At 38.4% G+C, this 23875-nt stretch overlaps 1 protein-coding gene across 8 annotated transcripts in view; it reads left to right on the top strand.

Moving 5' to 3' along the window:
• Positions 1-23875, top strand: part of EPB41L2 (erythrocyte membrane protein band 4.1 like 2) — a 226252-nt gene that overhangs the window by 132747 nt on the left and 69630 nt on the right. For all 8 annotated transcript variants that reach the window (XM_023230628.1, XM_023230626.1, XM_023230624.1 and 5 more), the window contains exons 4-5: positions 5063-5167; positions 23574-23616. In XM_023230628.1, the coding sequence (XP_023086396.1) occupies positions 5063-5167; positions 23574-23616 (148 nt within the window). The remainder of the gene's footprint in view (positions 1-5062; positions 5168-23573; positions 23617-23875) is intronic.

Raw genomic sequence — 23875 nt, 5'->3', positions numbered from 1 at the left:
AACTATTTTGAGGAACAATTTCAACTTACATGCCCCGGTACATTTTTATGTGCTACCATTATGCATTGTACCTTGGTTCTTCACCCCCACCCCAAAGAGAATTATTATTTATGGAGTGTGTTGTGAACAATGTCAAGACAAAGTTGTGAGCCACTAGATGGTGTTGCTGTCTGAGCCGATCCAATCAAGTTTGATTGCACATTAGTGCTATAAATGTTGTAACTTGGAACATTCATATGTAGCATTTAATGTGTGTCACCTGATAATCTGATGCTTTTTAGAATATAAGAAGAAATTTGCTACTTATTTTGTTTGCGTTTTTGAATAAGCCTCCAAAGCACATCTGTTTTAGGTTTCTTAGAAGTGACTTTTCTGTGTTGTTTTGTTACAATTTTCCTTCTCAGTCCTTCTTTTTATTCCCTAGTTTATGTTTCATTCCCTCTTGTTTTGATGACTTTATTATAGCTATTTTAAAAAATGCATGTTAGAACCATTTATATGTTGAGTATAAATAATAAATTAGTAGAATAAAATCATTATAGATTAATAAATTTTATTAATTTTGCTAGGGATTCATTGAGCTTTCTTAATTTGAAGTTTTATAGCATTGTTTCTTTTAATACCGCCTTTCCCTTATTCTCTCTCGTCTCCATCTAGGACTCTGATGAGATATTTGTAGACCTCTCATTCTGTTCTCCACGTCTGTGAAGTTCTTTCATATTGTCCTTACCTTTGTCTTTCTCAGCCACATTCTGGATAGTTTTTTTCAGATCTGTCTTCCAGTTCACTGGTTTTCTCTTCAGCTTTGTCATATCCTGTCCATTTGGATTGTAATTTAGTTACTATATAGTTTTCATTTCTAGGTGTTTTATTTGATTATTTTCAAAAACTGCTTTTTCATAGTCACTTTTTCCTTAGTCATATTTTAAAATATTTCTTATAAACACATAAAACATATGTATTTTGTGTTTTGTACTTGATAATTCTATTATGTGCAGTCTCTGAAGATCTGATTCTGATACTGTGTCTCTCAATAATGGTGTCTGGTTTCCTTGTGGTTTTGTGATTTTTAATGTATGTTTGTTGAGATTTTTGTTTATGAGAATTTCTTGCTTCTCCCAGGCAGCTGGGCACATCTAATCTTGGACCAGTTTAAACTGGATTCTCTTTTGGCATTTTTGAATCAAACAGATGTGAATACCAGTGTCTACGTCTGCGTTAGAGTCAGATGGTGGTACAGGTTGAGTATTTTTTATCTGAAATGCTTGGGACCAGAAATGTTTTGTATTTCAAGTTTTTTTCAGATTTTGTAATACTCGAACACTCCAAATCAAGAAATTGGAAACCTGCAATGCTCCAATGAGCATTTTCTTTGAGCATAATGTTGGCGTTGAAAAGCTTTTGGAGTTTGGAGTGTTTTGTATTTTTGGTTTTTGGATTTGGGATGCTCAGCCTGTAATTCTTTCCTACCTCATTTCTTGAGGTGTGGTCGTTAAAACAGTAATTCTGTTGTAGAATACATTAGTAAATGTTGTATTAAAAAATAGTGGGCTCTTTTGCTAAACAGTTTTGGGAAACATCAGGTTTCCCAAGTGAAAGAAATAATGGGAAACAGGGTTTTTGCATTGCAGAACTCCTCAAGGTGTCTGTTATACAAATAGGTGTTTTGATGCTCAGTAATCGTATGCAACAAGCAGAATTTTTCTTGTCCCACTCTGCTGCTCTTTTTGGGAATGAGGGGTGTATATAACTCATGGGACAAGTGGGACCAGTGGAAAATAACTTTGGCAAATATAGGTTGGCCTCCTGATACTCTTGGCTTCTGCTAATTGCCCTTCTCGCTGTCTTTCCTACTGTGTTTACACCACTTTATGACCGTGTGTGTGTGTGTGTGTGTGTGTGTGTGTGTGTCTTGTATTTAATCTGCCTGGGGGAAGTCATGATTGTATCTGCTATTCCTTATCCCCAGAGTAAAACATTGTCATTGTGCAGAGCTCTTGTATCAGGCTATCTCGTAGGCCACTGGTCACTTTTCTTTGAGCCAGTTGGGCCAAGTACCTAATTATGTCCAAATTGGTAGATACATAATGCTTTATTTTTGGCTTCCCATTCATTCTGTTTCTCTGCCAGTTGCATATAAATTTCCTAAGACCATGTTTGTCGTGCTCATCATTGATTCCCCGGTATCTTAACATGGGAACTGACACATATGGGGCAATATAGATTGAGTGTTAGCTTGGCAAGGCCTCACAGTCATCTGAGAGTCAGACAGGGTAACCAGCAGTCAAATTGCATGGCTTGTTTGTTCTGGATGGCTTCCTTTTTTCATTTTACTGTATCCTCCAGTATCTTTTGAACAGAAATTGACTCAGTCTCTGTAAACATCCAAAGTAAAAAGTAAGCTCTATAAACATACATCCAAAGTAAAAAGTAAGTTATTTTGAGTATCTGTTTTCTCTACCTCAAAAAATCATTTCCTCCTCTAAGATTCACTTTAGATATCATATTCTTGGTGAAGCTGTGATTTCTGTTAGTCACATTTACTCATTCCATTCCTGGTGTTCCAATAGCACTTTGTACATCGCTCTCTCAACATGTGCTTCATGGTGTTGTTGCATTTTTGCTTTTCCTTCCAGATTTTGAGTTCATTGAGGGTGGAGAGGCAGATGGAAGCTTAAGTAACGTGTGTGTGCAGTCAGGATCTCATCAAGCATTGAGAATATCTGTTTCCTGGAGACAGAAGGAAAGAATAGTAGAGAAGCAGGCTTAGCATCCAGAAACATTTTGGTGTTTGTTAGATGTGGACTAGTGAAGGAATAGTTGACAGTAGAGTACTGCTATGGTTGGTTGAGGCGTATTCCATCTCACTGGGTTAATTTTATTCTCATGTGAGCTCTGAGGTAGTTATTATCCTCATTTTACAGACAAGGAGACTAAGTGGTTTTCTGTTGTCACACTGGTCCAGTAATAGTAAATGCTTACAGAATGTTGAATGATAGAGGAACTAGGTCCGATAGAGGAACTGGTCCAGCCGTCATGCTGATACCTCATGTACTGCATACCAACACCAAATTGTAGTGGTGAGCTATGTGGGTGTTTTTTCCTCTTAATCTTGTAGGGAAATTCTGCCCATGAGGGCATGTTCCTGTTTTTGAAATGGAAACCAATGAGAACGTGTGAATTATTAATAAGAATTGACTTGAAGCTAGTGTTGGAATTGCAAATGTGTTTTCTCCTTGAACCGAGGTGTATCGTTGTAGACATCAGTTGTCTTAAATATCCTTTTTACCCTAATTTCAAATAGCATCATAACCAACCATTATGTACTGAAACTCTTTTAGTACTCACCACACCTCCTATAGTATCTGCTACTTGTTATCCCCATTTCAGATGTGCAGATTAAGGTAAGCAGACATTAAGTGTCTTGCCATGGGTCACATAGCTTGTAGGTAGTGAAAGTATATTTAGAACTTTGGTGTTTGACATACAGAGCCCAATACTCTTATTCTCTACACTGTATTTGTATATACTTTTAATATATAGACAAACAAGCACATATCCATCTTAAACATACTCTTAATTTAATTGACAATTAAATCCTGATCGTGAACCTATAATATGTATATGGCACATTGCTTTATTTTTAAATTTTTTATTATTTATGTATTTATTTGTTGAGACAGGGTCTCACTGTCACCAAGCCTGGATTGCGGTGGCGTGAACACAGCTCACTGCAGCCTCAGCCTCCCAGGCTTAAGCAATCCTTCCACCCTAGCCTCCTGAGTAGCTGAGACTACAAGCACACACCACCACACCTGGCTAATGTTTGTATTTTTTGTAGAGATGAGATTTCACCATGTTGCCCAGGCTGATCTCAAACTTCTGAGCTCAAGTAATATGCCTGCCTCAGCCTCCCAAAGTGCTGGGATTACAGGCGTGAGCTACCACGCCTGGCCTTACACTGCTAATTATGTTGAAATAATGAAATCTGTGTGGCATTCTCCTTCTTCCCTTTACAATTTGATGCAATTCTATTCTTTTCAGAAGTGTTACCATAAGAGGCTTAATAACAAAAGTACCAGATTCTCCTCCTCAAGATATATATGTGGGAAACATTAATTTTCACACACTGGGTGAATTAGTACACATTTTAATAGTGAGAGGGCATTTGTTTTGAGGATGGAAAAGTCGGATGGCTTTTTCTTTTTCACTAGCAGTCCATTGGTGGCTTTTATCAGTGCATCTGGGGAGGAGGCGTGTGTCTGACCTGACCTCACAGTTGGGTTGTTCCAGGGGTGTGCATCTTAATTGGAAATGAGTCACCACTCTGCTTATGTTTTGCCATTGATTAGACAATGAGCTTTTCTTCTATGCCTGTCAAAGGCTCTTACATCTCTGTTCACAGCAGCTTCTTAAATTAAAAATACATATATATATATTCGAGGTAAAAATATGTTAAGTCCTTAGAGGCAGTTGATTTCTTGTCCCACTTCCATTATCTTGTATTTTTAGAATTTATCCTAAGGAGTGAACACCATATCGTTCTCTAGGAAATTGTAAATAGGAGCATAGCTCATACAGAAATAATAATTCTGTTCTACAGATATCATGGAACAAAAACTCAAACATTAAAGTGAAGTGCTGATAGGATAAATTATGTTAGGATCTACTGAATAATAGGGCTAAATGATTTTCCTGGGGAGTAGTATACTTTATAGATAGAGCCACCTTGAGGAATTGATGGAAGCAGTTTGAACATTTTTAAAATAAGAAAATGAACAGCTAACATTTTGCCTTTTTAGTCCTTTTTATATCCATATCGAGTAGCAGGAAAGCAGATGGTGCTTGCTTATGCTTTTGTTTGACATTTTATGCTTTGTATATGTGTGCAGGGTGGGAGGGTGAAGTTAAAAAATTAATCATTTTTATATTCTTAAAAAATGAGAAAACAAATATTTAATGTTAATTTATAATAAATCATGTATCTGATATGATGTCTTATATTTATAGCAGTCTTGGAATCTTTAGTACTTGAAAAGTAAAGTTGTTATTTTTTCTCCAGAAACGTGCTAAGGGACAAGTGTTATTTGACAAAGTGTGTGAACACCTCAATCTCTTGGAGAAGGACTACTTTGGACTTTTGTTCCAGGAAAGCCCTGAGCAGAAAGTAAGTGATTTCAAGTTTATTTGTCTCTTTCTAGAACATAATGTATTTTTTTATTAACCAGTTTATCTCAGTTTGAAATTTAGCTTTAAAATAACTGAAGTGTTTATTATGACTTCACTGTGAAATTTGGTAAAAACTGAAAAACTATCTTGTGTAGAGAGAAACCACCTGTAGCTTTTTGTCTTGTGTGTGTATTTGTGCGTGTGCGTGCACGTGTGTACGTGCTTTGCACTTACATCATGCGCAGACAGAATAGAATGTCATCAGTGGAAAATTGATGTTCTGGCATAAAGAGAACACAGACTAAATGGTATTAATCACTTTTGGTTCTCAATCACTCAATCTCGCCTTTTGCTACTAAGTGAAGCTGGTCACAGCAGCTCATATTGTGCAGTCACCTGTATGCTAGGTATTAAAGCATACCCAAAAGACAGGGAAGGCAGCGCATTGGAACGATTCTGTCTGAGGATACCAAGAACACTTGGTCACAGTGAAAGGGATTACTCTCTATGATCTAACATTCAGATCACAGTCAGTAGAACAGAGCAATCAATAGAAGAATAGAAGTGTGAATTTTATTTGCCTACATTGCTATCATTGTTAGTATTTACATGTCCTACTAATGAAATATAGGATAGTAAGAGTGATAATTATATATACTTTAAGTTTTCGCAACTTGCTTAGCTTTAAATACTTGATATCTAATTTGTGGTTTAATGCCATGTTTAGACTAAAGACAATTAAATTGCATGCATGCCTGCTGAATAGTACATGAATATTCTTAATAGAACTCTGTTTAGAGTACTGTTCTCAGACATAATAGCACATTTGACTAAATAAATTAGGTTTTTTAGACTATAAATTATAAGATAGTCTTGATAATGTTTCCTAAAAGCTGCAAAAGAGAAAGTGGTGGGAATTTGGCTAGGATTACCTACTTTTTTTTGAGATTACATATTGGTAGGTTCATAGGAGCATGTAATATAATCTTTGTAGAGGGACAGTTGAGTATGTTGTACAATATGTGGGATCACATGTTCTATCAGTAGGCATAGGATATACTACATTAAGAAATCTGGGCTAAGTGCGGTGGCTTATGCCTATAATCCCAGCACTTTGGGAGACCGAGGCAGGCGGATCACTTGAGTCCAGGAGTTCAAGACCAGCCTGGCCAACATGGTGAAACCCCGTCTCTACTAAAAATACAAAAATTAGCTGGGCATGGTGGTGGGTGCTTGTAATCCCAGCTACTCGGGAGGCAGAGGCCGGAGAATCGCTTGAACCCAGGAGGCAGAGGTTGCAGTGAGCCGAGATCACGCCACTGTACTCCAGCCTGGGCGACACAGCGAGACTCCGTCTCAAAAAAAAAAAAGAAAAGAAAAGAAATCTGATATTTTTGAAATACTAGTTTTGCATAAGAAAGAGTAGTATTTATTTAGATAGTAGGATATACTTTTTTTTTATTTTGACAACTCTCAATTTATGTGTCTACTTCATAGCTTTCACTGAATCTCAGACTCATCTACTTAACTGCCTCCTGGATGTGGGAGTTGGCAGTTCCCTCTGTCTGTCATGTATACATTTAGTACACACCTTGTTTGTTACTCTTTCTCCCCATTCTATGAATTCCTCGAGGGTAGATGCCATGCCTTACTTATCTGTATAGCCTCCGTATATGTAGACATTAGCTGCTATTTATTACCTATGTGTCATATCACACCTATAAGGATGTCTGTTCTCATGAAAATAGAAAATAGCAAGTGTTGGCAAGGATGTGGAGAGACTGAAGATGCTGTGTGCTATGGTTAGGAAGGTAAACTGATACAACCACTCTGGAAAACAGTGTGCAAGTTCCACAGAAAATTAAAAATAGAACTACTGGCTGGGCACGATGGCTGACACCTGTAATCCCAGCACTTTGGGAGACTGAGGTGCGCAGATCACGAGGTCGGGAGTTCAAGATCAGCCTGGCCAACAAGGTGAAACCCTGTCTCTACTATTGAAAATACAAAAATTAGTTGGGCATGGTGGCACGCGCCTGTAGTCCCAGCTACTTGGGATGCTGATGCAGGAGAATCACTTGAACCCGGAAGGTGGAGGTTGCAGTGAGCTGAAATCACGGCAGTGCACTCCAGCCTGGGCAACAAGAGCGAAACTCCATCTCAAAAAAAAAAAAAGAACTACTACATGATATAGCAGTCCCACTTCTGAGTATATATACAAAATAATTGAAAGCAAGATCTTGAAGAGATATTTGTTTACCCATGTTTATTGCAGCATTATTCATAATAGCCGAGAGATGGAAGCAACATTAATGGGTGAATAAAGAAAATGTGGTGTACACATACAATGGAATATGTATGTACATATCAATACATACTCAGCCTTGAGAAAGAAGGAAATCCTGTCACATGTTATATCATGGATTAACCTAGAGGACACCATGTTAAGTGAATTAAGGAAGTCACTAAAACACAAGCACTATAGCATTCCACTTATATGAAGTATCTAAAGTAGTCAGACTCATAGAAACAGAGAGTAGAATGGTGGTTGCTAGGGGCTGGGGGAAGGGGAGTTGGGGAATTGTTTAATGGGTAGAGTTTCAGTTTTGCAAGATGTAAAAGTTCTAGAGATCTGCTGAACAATGAGAATATTGTTTATACTACTCAACTGTACATTAATAAATGGTTAAAATGGCAAGTTTTATGTTATGTGTTTTTTACTACAATTAAAAATAATCCCACTACCTGTGTATAAACCAGCGTGCTCACTGCTGAGGCTCTACTGTAAACAGTGAGAACCTAGACCCTGCCCTCAGAGATGTCCCTGCTTATGTTTTAGTTGAAGAGGCAGAGTGGAAAAGCTAATTCTGCAGTTAGTGAATTTTGATTACTACTCTGCAGGAAAAAGTCAGGATGCTAACAGGAGGACTCTGCTTAGGAGGACATGATGCTTAAGCAGAAACCTCATGTGTGAGTGGACTTTGGCTGGGCGATGGGATATGGGAAGCACATACACGAGGCCCTGAGACTGGAGCAGCTGTCTGGTTAAAAACTGGAAAGAAGCCTGGTGTGGGTTAGTAAGGGGAGAATGAGATTAGGCTGGGGAAAGGCTGGGTATTAATGAGGCTCAGATCATGCAGGGCCTATTAAGGCTATATGTTAAGGTTTGGGACATTTCCTTTTTGCTAAGAAAAATAGCAAACTGTTGATAGGCTGAAGCAAGAATGTGAGACGACCAGTTTTGTCTTTAAAAAGGTCACTTTGGTTGATGGTTGGAATGGGGTGAGCGGGGACTTGAGTAGGGCTGTGCACCCAAAGCACAGCAGTAGCCTTGAGTAAGGTTGTGGCAGTGGAAATAGAAAAGCGAATGATTGAAGAGAGAGCGAGGAAGGAGGCAGACTCAATCTGATGAATAATTGGACATGAAGAATGATAGATATCAAGAATTAAGGCCTGGGTTTCAGGATGGTTGGAGCTGTTCAGTAAGAAGGGAAGGAGGACTCGATTGGGGGTTGGTAGGGGATATCATGAGTGTAGTTTCTGACATATTGAGTTTTAGGTTCAATTACTTTTGGAAAGAACAAGTAAATAAATGAATTTAGTTTTGGATGTGTCTTAAAGAATGGCAGCTTGCATGGAACAAATACTGCACTCTAGGTATAATCTATCTTAGCAGTGCAGGGTGCATGGGGTAGTTTCATTTTCTGATTTGAATGTCTTATTTGTGTGGAGGCTTGTAACCAGAAGTACTTCTTTGTAACTTACCTGTTTTTAAAAAAATCAGAGGTGGCTTTTACCATACAAATATTCCAAATAAAACAGAAATGGCTGTTAACAGCTAATCATTCTGGTATTCTCACTAGGCAGCAGGCACCTTACCTGTGTTATCTCATGTAGTTCTCAGAATGACCCTAAGAGGTAGGTATTATTAACTACACTTTATAGATGCAGAAATTTGAGGCACAGAGGAAGTTTAAAAAGTCAGCCAAGGTCACCTAGCCAATAAATGTTGGTGATAAGATTCAAATTCAGGCAGAAAACTCAGAAGAAAAAGATACATTTTAGATTTTAGGGAAAATGTCAACAGTTGTAAACCTTCTGTCGGTCAAGGTAAAAATGGGCACAATTTTTCATAGCTATCATAACTGGAAAGTAGAAGAATACCATCTTGCCTCAGAGGAATGTTTCATGTTCTCAAATTCTGAAAGCCACCTTGCAAGACTTTACACATAGGGTGTTGAAGGACATTGTGAGCTGAGTTCCTAGGATGAGTTTCACAGTTGATGTTTCTATTATAGTGTCAACAAATTTAAGGGCATGAGCTAACTTATTGATGGTGATTCTGTGATGGTCTGTGCCAGTGCTGCTCAAAAGAGACTTCTTCCTTTGTGTTAGAATCAACTGGGAGACAGATTTTCAATTAGGAATCTTATTTATCTCTCTTCTTCCTCCATTGTTCGTAAAGACACATGCGTGCATGCATGCATGCACGTGCACACACACACAGAAATGCACGTTCATTGGGTATGCCTTGATTCCTCCCTTCCCAGTTAAAAAATAGTGCCATTACCATTTAATTTACATATAGGATGTTGAAGGATGTTTTGGGCTGTGCTGCCAGCAGGGATATGTCCTATTCCTAAGATATATTGGGCCAGAAAACAGATTAACCTTTGGTCAGGCTAATGCTTTCAAGTATATAGCTTTCCAGTAATGTAATTCAATTCAATGATAGAGCTTAATATACCCTTGTCCTAAATACCAGCTAGACATTTATTAGGGACTAGATAGGAGAGACACTTTCAAGTTTTACTACCTGACAAGGGCCTGTGATATGAATATTTTATATTGTTGTATGAAAGCAGATCTATAAATTTTGGAAATCATATGAGCAGTTTAGTGTTGACATTCTATTAGAGCTATTGAGAATTACGGCCAGTATTCTGGATGTGGGCAGGGAAGGGACGTTTTGCACAGAAGAAAAGTAATCGTTCCAGCATGAATGATCATGATGTGAGTGTGGAGTTTCAAGTTGTCCAAAGGGCTGGAGGATGTGGCAGTTCCAGCCTCTCTGAATAGGAAAGACCTGTGAGGGGTAGGCAAGCTGGCAGGGGGAGGTAGGGACTCGTGTTGCAGCTGTGTTTTCTCATGAGCACACTGTTTTAACTTAGCCCATGGGTTAATTTGGGGTGACTTTGTGGGGAGTGCTAATGGAGTTTATGGGAAAGCAGCTGGAAAAATAAGTGAAGATCATTCTTTGGATCTTGTATCTCATGCTGAGGAATCTAGATTTTAAGTAGGAAGCAACATAGTCAGATTTGAGTATCAGAAAGAACCCGTTCATGGTGTGGAGCGAGATGATAGGGGACTGAGACCAGAGGCAGGAAGGTCAGGAGACAGTTGCAGTAGTCTAGAGGTGATGAAAACCAGAGCAGTGGTACTAGGAGTGAAGAGGAAAGGCCAGAGATTCTGTGTAGGTAATGTCCACAGGACTTTGTGACTGCCACCTCTTAGCTATGGCAGCGAGGGGAAAGTTGGGGAAAAGTCCTAGGTTTCATGGTTGGGTAGCTGGGGAACTTGATGGAGACTTTTACACAGGGACCTTGGAGGAGGAGCAGCAGTTTGAGGTATGCTAGGGAGCAGAGGTGGAATTTAATTTTTATTTTGCCAAGTTGGACATATTCATAAGCTGTTCGCTAGATGATTGGGGATCAGGGAGTAGGTGAAGGATGAAGAAAGTTAGCAGTAAAGAATTTGAGAGGCCAGGTATGGTGGCTCATACCTGTAATCCCAGCACTTTAGGAAGCCCAGGCGGGAGGATCACTTGAGCTCAGGAATTTGAGACCAGCCTGGGCAACATAGTGAGACTCTGTCTCTACAAAAAAATTAAAAAATTAGCCAGGCAGAGTAGCACATACCTTTAGTCCCAGCTGTTCGGAGGAGGGGAGAGGGGTGCTGAGGTGGGAGGATCACTTGAGCCCAGTAGGTCAAGGCAGCAATGAGCTGTGATTGCACCACTACACTTAGGCCTAGGTGACAGAGCAAGACCCTGCCTAAAAAGAAAAAAAAAAGAAATTTGAGAGTGAGTGTAAACTGTTGTTTAAAGAAGTGTTTGGCCGTGGAGAAAAGAACAGTTGGGAGAATGATACTAGAGGATATAGACCTGCAGTGTCCAAGTCTTTTTAGTTAAAGCCTATATACAGAGCATGTGTCTACTTTTATATGTTCATCTTACCTTTCATAAGAGAAACTACTATGTATAATAAGGAATTAAGAATTCCTTATTTATCATTAGTGTCTTTCTGTTAATAAGAATGCTATGGTAGACCCAACCAAATGTACCTTTATCTTTTTTCTTCCTTAATGACCTTAATCTCTCCTTGACTTTAGCCATTCCCTTTCAAGGCCACACACTGGGTCTTGTCATGCAGGACTTTGTGACTGCCACCTCTTAGCTATGGCAGCGAGGGGAGAGTTGGGGGAAAGTCCTAGGTTTCAGGGTTGGGTAGCTGGGGAGCTTGATGGAGACTTTCACACAGGGACCTTGGAGGAGGAGCAGTAGCAGTTTGAGGAATTTTTTTTTTTTTTTTTTTTTAACAAGAGTGGATAACAAAAATTTTCATGGAGAGAAAAGCTACACATTTGTTTGGTTTTAATATTGAACTATATCTCATAGTTGAGACACTGAGGTGAAAGCCTTTTTAGTTCATTCTGAGTATGAAAATCTATCATTGTTAGTGTTAAAGCTTTTTTGATTTCTATTGAGAGTGCTTATATAAATTTTACTATGGAAAACGTTGTTAAAAAAATGGATGTGTTTTAACAAGACACATCCAACAAGAATCTCGCTCCATACCATAAACGGGTTCTTTCTGATACTCACGTCTGACCATGTTACTTCCTACTTAAAATCTAGATTCCTCAGCATGAGATACAAGATCCAATAGGCTGATACACTGGGGGAGAATGAGGAACTGCCACATCCTCCAGCCCTTTGGACAACTTGAAACTCCACAAGTTTTCATGATGATGAAATATTTGATACCTATACTGTCCAGCATGGCAGCCATTAGCTGCATATAGCTATTGAGCACTTGAAAGAGGGCTAATGTGTCCGAGGAAATAGACTTAAATTTTTTTTACTGTAACTAATTTAAATTTAAATAGCCTCATGTGACCAGTGGCTATCATATTGCACTGCGGAGAGAGTTTACTGAGAGTTTTGGGGTTGGCAGATTTACTTTGGTGGAAATAACTTTGACTTTAGCTATGAGAAAACCCAGGAAAGTGTATGGTTGAAGACAGGGGAGAGTGACTATGATGATGACAGTCACGAAGAGGACTAGTCTTGAATAAAGATGTTATGTCATCCTGAGTCTGCAAGAAACAGAATAAGAGGTGGTGCAGTTGTTAAAAAAGAAAAATCTTAGTTGAGCAAAGTGCAGCCTCAAATCTCTGTGAAATAGAGGGTAAAAGCATTTGCTTAAGAGTGACTAGGTTAGCAGTGGGACAAGAGAAGAAGCCAACCAAGAATTAGTAAGTGCATTGCTGTTAACAGTTCTTCTGAGATTGGGGGGTCATACAATTGGGATGGCAGCAGAATATATTTGTGTGTGTTTTTCTGTAATTGCCATTAGCAACCTGAGTATCATAGTTGAGAAATGGAGTATTAGCAGAGTTCTCAGTTGACTGTGTTCATGGAGGCAATAGTAAGAGGATGACGGATTGTGAAATCTGGAGTTGCTGATGAGATGTAATTAAGCTGATTATTCACAGGGTCACAGGAAAGAAAATTACTGAAGCTGTAATAGGCTGATACACTGGGAGAACATGGCTGGGGCAAAGGATGAATGTTCAAAGATGTTGAAGATTAGGTACGGTGGGGATACATGAGTACAAAATTAGAAGGAGAGGAAATGACTGCATCTGAGAATGGGCTGATGTAGTCTAATGAGGTGAAGAGCTATGTGATGATGACAAGACCCAGGGTGTGGCCTTGAAAGGGAATGGCTAAAGTCAAGGAGAGATTAAGGTCATTAAGGAAGAAAAAAGATGAAGGTACATTTGGTTGGGTCTACCGTAGCATTCTTATTAACAGAAAGACACTAATGATAAATAAGGAATTTCTAATTCCTTATTATACATGGTAGTTTCTCTTATGAAAGGTAAGATGAACATATAAAATTAGATACATGCTTTGTATATAGGCTTTAACTCAAAAACTTTGGGAACTTAAGAATGAGGTGTCCTTTCTGAGACATTCACTTTTCAGGAGTGAATACTTAAATATAATTAGCAATATATTTAATTATTTATATATAATCTAATTTGCTATTGCTTTTGTATTGTGTAATTTTTAAAAATTTCTGCTTATGTAGACAAAATCCAGTCCTCAAGACATCTAGGCAAAACAACTCTTATTCTTCCAGTATAGATTTGTATGGTATCCTATTTTTTTTCCCATGGAAATTTATTACTGTTATACTAACTCAGCTCAATCAGTCCTACTTTGTTTAAAGCCCATGCAGTTTTAACAGCAGAATATAATGACGTAAGGATCTTTCTTTTTCATGCTGAATATTATCTGTACTTACGGGAAATTTTGATATTTATTTCAACCCATTAGAAAGTAAAGGTGAGTGAAAACCACAATTATTTGTATAAAAAAATTTTCATGGAGAGAAAATCTACACATTTGTTTGGTTTTAATATGGTACTATATCTCATGGTTGAGACACTGAGGTGAAAGACTTTTTACTTCATTCTGAGTATGAAAATCTGTCATTGTTAGTGTTAAAGCTTTTTTAATGTCTATTGAGAATGCTTATATAAATTTTACTGTGGAAAATGTTGTTAAAAATATGTGGAATCAAGCAGCATGTTTGTTCAATATGGAATTCCAAGTCCATATAGTTCTTGTATTCATGTCTAAATGAAACCATCGTTAAGGGTTTTGGACTCTCTTTAAAGGGAAAAATACTGTCTTGAATTTTGATGTTAATAGTTTGGCATTTGGCCCAAAATGACATTATAATGTCATTTTGCTGCACGCTATATTGAAAAAGGAGCTTGTTAGAAATGTAGTTGATATCCACGGCTAACTTTATGAAAATTAGTTGAAGCAGTCATCTAATAGACCATTTCTTTCCAGAAACTAGAACTAAAAACTCAAATGTTAAAGTGTTTGCATATATAAGCTATTCTTTAATAAAGTTCTACATTCAATCCAGTTAAACTTTATAATCACACGTTCTCCCAGATGTGTAGTGAATGTTTCACTGTGATACAGTGCCTGTAACTTTTCTCCTAACACCAGCATTACGGTAGAGTTCTTTTAAACCCAGTTTAAGCAAAGGTATATTAAAGGGGATCTGTTTCAGCACTATAAATTCCTGTGAGAAAAATGCAGATTCTAGACAAAACTACTTTGAATTTTTAACGTTTAGTAATACACTGTGAATTGGGTGGAATTCATTAATTTCTCTTACCTGGCCAAATTAGAGATCATCTAAAGCCAGTGAGGAAGGCATGGTGAGGCATTTGAAGAAACTTCTAACTCTGGGATCTTAGGGTCTAACTTAAAGGGGAATTAAATGAGTGAGATAGATGTTTTTTGGGGGGAAAGGAGCTGTTAAAGTTATTCTAACTCTTGTTAAAACGGTAAGACAGACTTTATTCAAGACTGTTGCAATAGGTATAAGGACCTTTGCAGTGGGGTTTTGCAGTAGGCAAGAGAGATTGGACTCAACTCCAAATACAACAAGGAAAAGTGGAAATTTATAGTCAAGGAGCAGGGTGGGGGTCAGTAGATGGGAAACTACTAAGAGGAAACATCAGGGGGCACTTAGGGGAATTCTGGCTAAACCAAGCTAACAGGATTCTTGCTGAAGGCAGGTGAGGGTGATCTGATATCACTTGGGGGATGGTGGAGGATGAGGAACCCCATCAGATATCAAGGGTAGTTAGTAATGAAGGGTGGGGCCTTCCCACTAAACCAACTTATTAACAGGATTCTTGCTAAAGTTGGATCGTATGTAGATGGACAGAGAAGCCTGAAAGTTGAAGCCTAATTGGGAAGAGGATTCAGAGGAGCCTGACTAAAGTTTGGTCAAGAAAAGACTCTTTGTCTTAACTAGAAGATGGATTTTGTGACTGTGTTTTGGGTTGTTATCCAGGTCAAGCATGGTTGGGACGCTGCTTTGGACAACCGCAGACCCAGACTACTAATAACATGCTGCCAGTTGATGACTGTGGTTGCGTATCTCTTGTCAGGTGAAAGTGGTTAGCAAGTAGAATAAAAAGACCCAGTATTCTTTGGTACAGCTACTTATTGTGATGGGGAGGAGTTCAAAGGAACACTTAGATATGGTAATGTGGAAACTGTGCCCTGCTAGGGCTTTCTGCAGGAAGCTGTCAGTAATTAGAAGGTTTACTCAGTGAAGGCTGACAAGCCAGCAGGACTTGAAAAATGTCTCTCTATATTGAGCTTTCAGGAAAAGAAAGTGATTTCTACATAAAAATAACTCTAGGGCTAGCCTACTCAAAGAGTGGTCCAAGGACCAGCAGTGTTGACACCACGCAGAATCTTCTTAGAAATGAAGAACTCCAGCTGCCACCCTAGACCTGCTGAAATAGATTTTATTTTGGCTAGATGTTCAGGTGATTCAAATGCACCTTTAAAGTTTGAGAAGCACTGATGTAGGGCTAAACTGTTCTTTTGATGTAGCAGAGAGCATTACAGGAGTTTGAAATGTCATGAAAGCCACGGGAGGAGGGGAGTCCTAGTGAGCCCATGTGGTTCGTGGTCCCAGAAGTGTTCAAATATTCATAGCCACAGAGGCAAGAGGCCATTCCCGAAATATGGACATTTGGACCATATATTCTGAGGTTCTTTTTAACACTGGTATTCTATGAATATGAATACAGTATTAGGATTCACAATTAAGCTTTTTTTTTTCCCTAGATGTTTCTGTCACTAAAGCGTAATTAATAATCATCTTTAACACTTTTCCTGGGAGCCCATAATGAAAATGTTGTAGGGGAAATGTCGCAAGACAAGATTTTCATCCTCAGATTTGTAGCGGATAAAGAGTAAGATTAAGGAGATTCTCTAACTAATAGAAAGACTTTAGTGTAAAATACATATAAGTACAGCTCTTCACTGTGCTGCTTAAAAAAAAATTTCTGTAACCTTTTAAAGCAGGAAAAAAAATCCCACCTATTTTTGTGCCTTGGATTCCTTTGGCAGTCTGCTGAATTCTATAAGCTGCTTCTCAGAACAGTATTTTCAGTGTATAACTTTAATAAAGTACACAGGGCTACAAAGAAAGCCAATGACTAAATAACATTCCCAAAATAGTAATATAAAATTTGAGACAAAGTAATGGGTATGTGTATTAGTCCATTTTCACACTGTTAACAAAGACATACCTGAGACTGGGCAATTTACAAAAGAAAGAGATTTATTGGACTTACAATTCCACATGGCTGGGGAGGCCTCACAATCATGGCAGAAGGCAAGGAGGAGCAAGCCACATCTTACATGGATGGCGGCAGGCAGAGAGAGAGCTTGTGCACAGAAACTCCTGTTTTTTAAAACCATCAGATCTCTTGAGACCCATTCACTATCATGAGAACAACATGAAGATCCACCCCCATGATTCACTCATCTCCCACCAGGCCCCTCCCACAACAAATGGGAATCATGGGAGCTACAAGATGAGATTTGGGTGGGGACACAGAGCCAAACCATATCATTATGTGTTTTTATTTATATATTAATCAGCAGTATCAAATCTAATAGCTACTGTGATTTCAAAATATTGGCTAACATAAATGGTCTTTTAAGATCTGCAGCTACTACAATGTGATGTGGAAATGTTTTTGATTTCTGCAGGTGACAAAGAGGTTCTGCTGATATTAACCAGGTTTTTTTCTACTATCTTCCTAATTGACAGTGATGCCAAGTTTCAGTTACAAGTTAGTAAAAATAAAGATGTAACGTTTTTCCCCAAACTTGAGTTCATTAACTCCCGATTTCATGTTTGAAGGTGATTTAGTGATACTTGAATATTCTAAGGCCACATTTTAATTTTAGTTTACTTCTGATGGAAGCCCGTTTTAGGATTCCTTGTAACTTTTACTATTAGTCTTTTATTTTACCTGACGTTCATTCAGGAGATAAATATTTACTGTGTTCATGTTTTGTGTTTGGAGTGGGGAGTGGAGAGGGGAAAGTAAGGAGGATACTGAATGGAGTGAGTGACTGTTCCTGCCCTTAAGCAGTTGGCAAAATCCTTGGTTTTTTTTTTTTTTTAAATAAACCAAGATAAATTTTATTGAAAACTGATATAGGTCAGCTCTTGAGTTTTGCATGGTTGCTTACACCTTAATGTTCGGGAAACATCGAAAAAATCCGTGTCTTGCCTGATCTTGAATTGCCTGAAACTGTCACTTTCCCGGGTTCCTTCTCTGGAGAATGTTTTAGGATGTTCCAAGGGGTTGTCCATGGACAAAGCTGTCTTTTAAAACATTTGCCAGGTGGGTTTTTACCGCTGGTCAAAATGTAGAAAAGCTTAGCTGGGTAATACTTTAACATGTACATAGAAGCTCTTAGACTAGTCATATCTGTAACTATTTTCATGAGAAGGCATCATGTTATTGATGTCTTCGTTTCCAAGAAGAGTCTTTTCTGCAGTAAGGCAGCTTTATATAGAAAGGACTGACATGAGATATTTTCTCTAAGGAAAAGGGGTTTGGATTTCATTTCATCTCACCTGTGAATACAGTGACTCTATTTGGTGAACCCAAAGTCTGATTTATTAACTTTTTGTGGGTGAAATATTCATGTAGAGATTAAATTATTTAATGTATATAACACATCACCTATGGAAATATAAAATTATGTGAAGAAGAGATATATACCAAAAGATGGTAATTTAGTTTTATTATTGCAAATAGTGATCTACTGATGATGATCTGCTGGGGAAAGTACTTGTGTGCATATTTATTCTTCAGGAATGAATATTGTTTTAAAAGAACTACCCTGTGAGGTAGATATTGTGATCCCCATTTTGTGTTTGAGGAAATTGAGGCTTAAAGAAGCCAAGGAGTGTGCTTAAGTTAGGGTTGATAGAAAACCAGAATTTGACTGCATGTATTTCTGATTCCAAAGTTTATATATGTGACTGTAGCAGACGAATCTTAAAGTCTAAAACCTGGCAATGAATACTGTAATGTATCATGGGGCGCGGGCAGTTGTTGTATGTTGTACACACACACCCTCATGCGTTTTTCTCATTCTCTGATGGCATTTTCCATCTTTTTGCATCTGCTTCTTGGTCCGCCCAGCCCTCCTCCTTAAGTGTCAAACTAAGAAGTTAATTTTTATTATCTACTGTATTTATTTAAAAGTTTTGTTTATTATTTCTTCATAACCAATAATGCAGACCATTAACTTGTATTTCTTTTAAGTCATTTAAGTCATTTTTTTTTGACTTAGGAATTTATGATGCTGTACCCCACTTACCATCCAAGTACTCATTAGAGATACTTATTCTAGTAAAAATAAATGTGATAAAAATAATATAACTTGTGATCATTTAAGATGATCACAGTGTGGAAAGGAAGGAGGCAAGCAATGGGCATGTATCAGTCAGCAGGTGTTAATTTAGTGCTTACTGGTTGCCTAAAACTGTAGTAAGTACCCTGGACGATGTCAATAATGTGGTCTGTTCCAGCCCTTGCAAAGTTGTAGTACTGGGCAGTGAGAATACGGCCTAATGCTTGGCAGGAATGGAACTTAACAGTGTGAAAGTGAATGTGGTTAGGAAAGGGAAAACCAGGTGAGGAAATCATGCTGCTGTGTGATCACATCAGGTAAACTCCGCCCACGTAGTCTTTGGATGGGGTTGAAAGTAAGCCATATCAGCCTTCAGTAATCTCTCTGACAGTGCTGTGGAAAGTGGCCTGAGAAGGACACCAAGTCTGAATTTGGCTGGCTGACTTTTCACTCACATTGCTGGGTTTATAGAGCTGACTCTCACCATGCCCTGTAGAAACTGTTAGGTAATTTGTACAAGGGCTGGGTGCTTTAGGTGAGAATAGAAGATGCCCGGTGGCTGGGACACAGGGTTAGTCCCTGGGGTGACAAGCTTCCACCATCTTCTGGAACAGAAAAGGGTCCTTTGTTGCTCTTCTGTATCGGGGATCTGTATCACTGTTCGAACTTAATGAAACTGGGGATTTGGAAGGGTCTGTCTTTAAGACCAGCACTTTCTCCTCTACTGTCTTCTTTCTCTGTGTTAATGTTCTAGGGAGTTTTTTTTCTTTTCAATTTGACACTATCCAATTCCATTTTTCTTGCTACGGTTGTTCCTTGGGTGAAAATTCCACCGATTTGCCCTTTTCTCACCTCTCTCCCAGCCTCCAGCCAGTCTGGGCTAGAGGCTGAATGATGTGTTTTTTCATTCTTGTGCACTCATCGAGGCTGGCCATTTGTGAGCCAGCTGTTGGGTGGGACAGCAGCTGCAGTGCATGCAAACTGAATGGCAGGCTGTCTTGTGAAGGGAGAATTAGAGCTGCTCCCTCACATGGCACTGGAGGCACCCTTAGAGAGGCCTGCTGCCCCTCGCATCAGTAGTGCCTGCAGCTGGGACACCAGTAATATGAAACTAGACCATGCTCTGGTAGCTCTTTATTGAGAGGTTTGAATATAACCAGTGTTAGAACAGAGCCATGCACACCTTGGATCCTTGCTACCCCGAGTGTGGGCCATGAACAGTAGTGGAACCCCAGGGGCCATGCAGCTCTGCTTTCACAGCATCTTACTGTTTTACTTTTTAATAGTGTCAGTTAATGTTCCGTTATACCATTTTAATATGTTATTAAGGTAGCAGGTTATTTTCTATGTACTAATAAGCATTTTAATTGTTGGCTTTATATATCTGAATAAAATTCTGTTTAAGCACAGATCTTATAACAGTGGTCCGCAACCTGTTTGGCAACAGGGACCGGTTTTGTGGAAGACAATTTTTCCACAGACCCGGGCGGGGGCGAGGGAATGGTTTTGGGATGAAACTGCTCCACCTCTGATCATCAGGCATTAGTCAGACTCTCATAAGGAGCGTGCAGTCTAGATCCCTGTCTTGTGCAGTTCACAATAGGGTTTGTGCTCCTCTGAGAATCTAGTGCCGGTGGTGATCTGACAGGAGGTGGTACTCAGGCGGTAACGCTCACTTACCTGCTATTCATATCCTGCTGTGCAGCCCAGTTCCTAACAGGCCACGATCAGTACCAGTTCATGGGCTGGGGGTTGAGGACCCCTGTTATATTATTTTGGACACTGCTTAGAATGAATAAAACTACTAGACTCATTTATTTGAATTAGTTTATTGTGCCACAAAAACTGCAGTTCTCCTATGTTAGTGATAACTTGAGGATAGAAAAATGTAAATATAAAAATATAAACAAAAATCTAAATTTTTTTACTGGTCTTTTGCTTATAGCTTCGAAAAACAAAAATTTAATGTCCTTGGGTGGTTAAAACCTAGTGATTTAAATTTGGTCTTTTTTGCTTTAAGATGCTATAATAGTTTCCTAGCATTTTTTTTAAAGCTTTCTTTTTTGTGGTTAATTGGAGAGTTTATTTAGCTTCCATTGGATGTAACTATTGACTTGTTTTCTTTTTTTTTAAAAAAGTATTGTTATACTTTAAGTTCTGGGATACATGTGCAGAATGTGCAGGTTTGTTACATAGGTGTACACGTGCTGTGGTGGTTTGCTGCACCCATCAGCCTGTCATCTACATTAGGTATTTATCTTAATGCAGTCCCTCCCCTAGTCCCCCACACCCTGACAGGCCCTGGTGTGTGATGTTCCCCTCCCTGTGTCCATGTGTTCTCATCGTTCAGCTCCCACTTATGAGTGAGAATATATGGTGTTTGGTTTTCTGTTCCTGTGTTAGTTTGCTGAGAATGATGCTTTCCAGCTTCATCCGTGTCCCTGCAAAGGACATGAACTGATCCTTTTTATGGCTGCATAGTATTTCATGGTGTATATGTGCCACATTTTCTTTATCCAGTCTATCATTGATGGGCATTTGGGTTGGTACCAAGTCTTTGCTATTGTGAACAGTGCTGCAATGAACATACGTGTGCATATGTCCTTATAATAGAACAATACATAATCCTTTGGGTGTATACCCAGTAATGTGATTCCTGGGTCAAATGGTATTTCTAGTTCTAGATCCTTGAGGAATCACCACACTGTCTTCCACAATGGTTGAACTAATTTACACTCCCACCAACAGTGTAAAAGTGTTCCTATTTCTCCACGTCCTCTCCAGCATCTGTTGTTTCCTGACTTTTTAATGATTGCCATTCTAACTGGCGTGAGATGGTGTCTCGTTGTGGTTTTGATTTGCATTTCTCTAATGACCAGTGATGATGAGCTCTTTTTCATATGTTTGTTGGCTGCATAAATGTCTTCTTTTGAGAGGTGTCTGTTCATATCCTTCACCCACTTTTTGATGGGGTTATTTTTTTCTTGTAGATTTGTTTAAGTTCCTTGTAGATTCTGGATATTAGCCCTGTGTCAGATGGATAGAGTGCAAATTTTTTTTCCCATTCTGTAGGTTGCCTGTTCACTCTGATGATAGTCTTTTGCTGTGCAGAAGCTCTTTAGTTTAATCAGATCCAATTTGTCAATTTTGTTTTTTGTTGCCATTGCTTTTGGTGTTTTAGAAACGATGTATTTGCCCATGCCTATGTTCTGAATGGTATTGCCTAGGTTTTCTTCTAGGGTTTTTATTATTTTAGTCTTACGTTTAAGTCTTTAATCCATCTTAAGTTAATTTTGTATAAGGTGTAAAGAAGGAGTCCAGTTTCAGTTTTCTGCATATGGCTAGCCAGTGTTCCCAACATCATTTATTAAATAGGGAATCCTTTCCTTATTGCTTGTTTTTGTCAGGTTTGTCAAAGATCAGATGGTTGTAGATGTGTGATGTTATTTCTGAGGCATCTGTTCTATTCCATTGGTCTATACATCTGTTTTGGTACCAGTACCATGCTGTTTTGGTTACTGTAGCCTTGTAGGGTAGTTTGAAGTCAGGTAGTGTGATGCCTCCAGCATCACAGCATTGTTTGTTATTTTTGTTAAGGATTGTCTTGGCTATACAGGCTCTTTTTTGGTTCCATATGAAATTTAAAAGTATTTTTTTCTAATTCTGTGAAGAAAGTCAGTGGCAGCTTGATGGGGATAGCATTGAATCTATAAATTATTTTGGGCAGTATGGTCATTTTCACGATATTGATTCTTCCTATCCATGAGCATGGCATGTTTTTCCATTTGTTTGTGTCCTCTTATTTCCTTGTGCAGTGCTTTGTAGTTCTCCTCGAAGAGGTCATTCACATTCCTTGTAAGTTGTATTCCTAGGTATTTTATTCTCTTAGTAGCAATTGTGAATGGGAGTTCACTCATCATTGGCTCTGTATTATTGGTGTATAGGAATGCTTGTGATTTTTGCACATTGATTTTGTATCCTGAGACTTTGCTGAAGTTGCCTATCAGCTTAAGGAGATATTGGGCTGAGATAATGGGGTTTTCTAAATATACAGTCATGTCATCTGCAAACAGAGACAATTTGACTTCCTTTCTACCTATTTGAATGCTCTTTATTTCTTTCTCTTGCCTGATTGCCCTGACCAGAGCTGCCAGCAGAGCAGTCTGAGTAAAGCTTTCTTAAGGAGCAGAAATGAGGGGAAAGTGAAAGGGAGTTCCTCATGATTGTTACTTCCAACTTAGAATGAGATTAAGAAGAAAGAAGGATGTTATATTAAGACCAGGAAGGGAAATATTATCTACAGTCTGACCTTACCTCTCTTTATAATTATAGAGTTGGAGGGAAAAGGAGGATTAAGGAGGAGGAGGAGTTGGTTTTAGGAGTTGAGATAATTGTTTGATTGATATGTATATACTTTTAGCCATCAGTTTCCAATGTCACACTTTATCGTTCGTGATTAAGAACCCATTATTGTCCTTGAAGAGCTCTCATTTCAGTATCTGCAGGGGCTATTTGTTGGCAGTTCTACAGAATAAAGACTGTGTGAAGATATGTCTCATCATTTGGATCATTTTAGATGCAAAAGAATGAGGCCCATGAGACTCACCTTAAAAGCATTTGAATATTTTACTTATAATACACACTTAACACATTTACACACATATGTAATGTGTGTAAATGAACAAAGCAGTACTTAGCCCAGTGGAATGCTAATAGGTGACAGTCGCTTTGAATAGGACTTTATTAAAATGTGTTTACACGTAAATAATTATGTAAACTGTAAACTGTTCTATTTTAGACTCTAGAGTATTTCTTATGAATTAATTTTTTTTCCCTCACACAGAACTGGCTAGATCCTGCTAAAGAAATAAAGAGACAACTGAGAAGTAAGTATTTAAATAATCATTCTTTGAAGTTAAGGTATCTTGATGTCTATTTGTGATATAAATGATCAATAATAGAATGATCAGTTCTATTTTGGGTTTATGCCATCTTAGAAGTTAATAATACTAATAATATTTTTGTGAAATTGTGACTGTATTGTACATGGCTTGGGGGCTTCAAATTTTGAGAAAGTTCTAGACTCACATTCCTAAATATATTCACTCAGAATATCCTACCAAGTAACATCTGACCTTTTTTTTT

Source organism: Piliocolobus tephrosceles, chromosome 5 (assembly GCF_002776525.5).
Source record: "Piliocolobus tephrosceles isolate RC106 chromosome 5, ASM277652v3, whole genome shotgun sequence".
Taxonomy (NCBI): Eukaryota; Metazoa; Chordata; class Mammalia; order Primates; family Cercopithecidae; genus Piliocolobus; species Piliocolobus tephrosceles.
The sequence above is the reverse complement of the archived record's forward strand: the minus strand, read 5'-3'. Positions and strand labels throughout refer to the sequence as shown.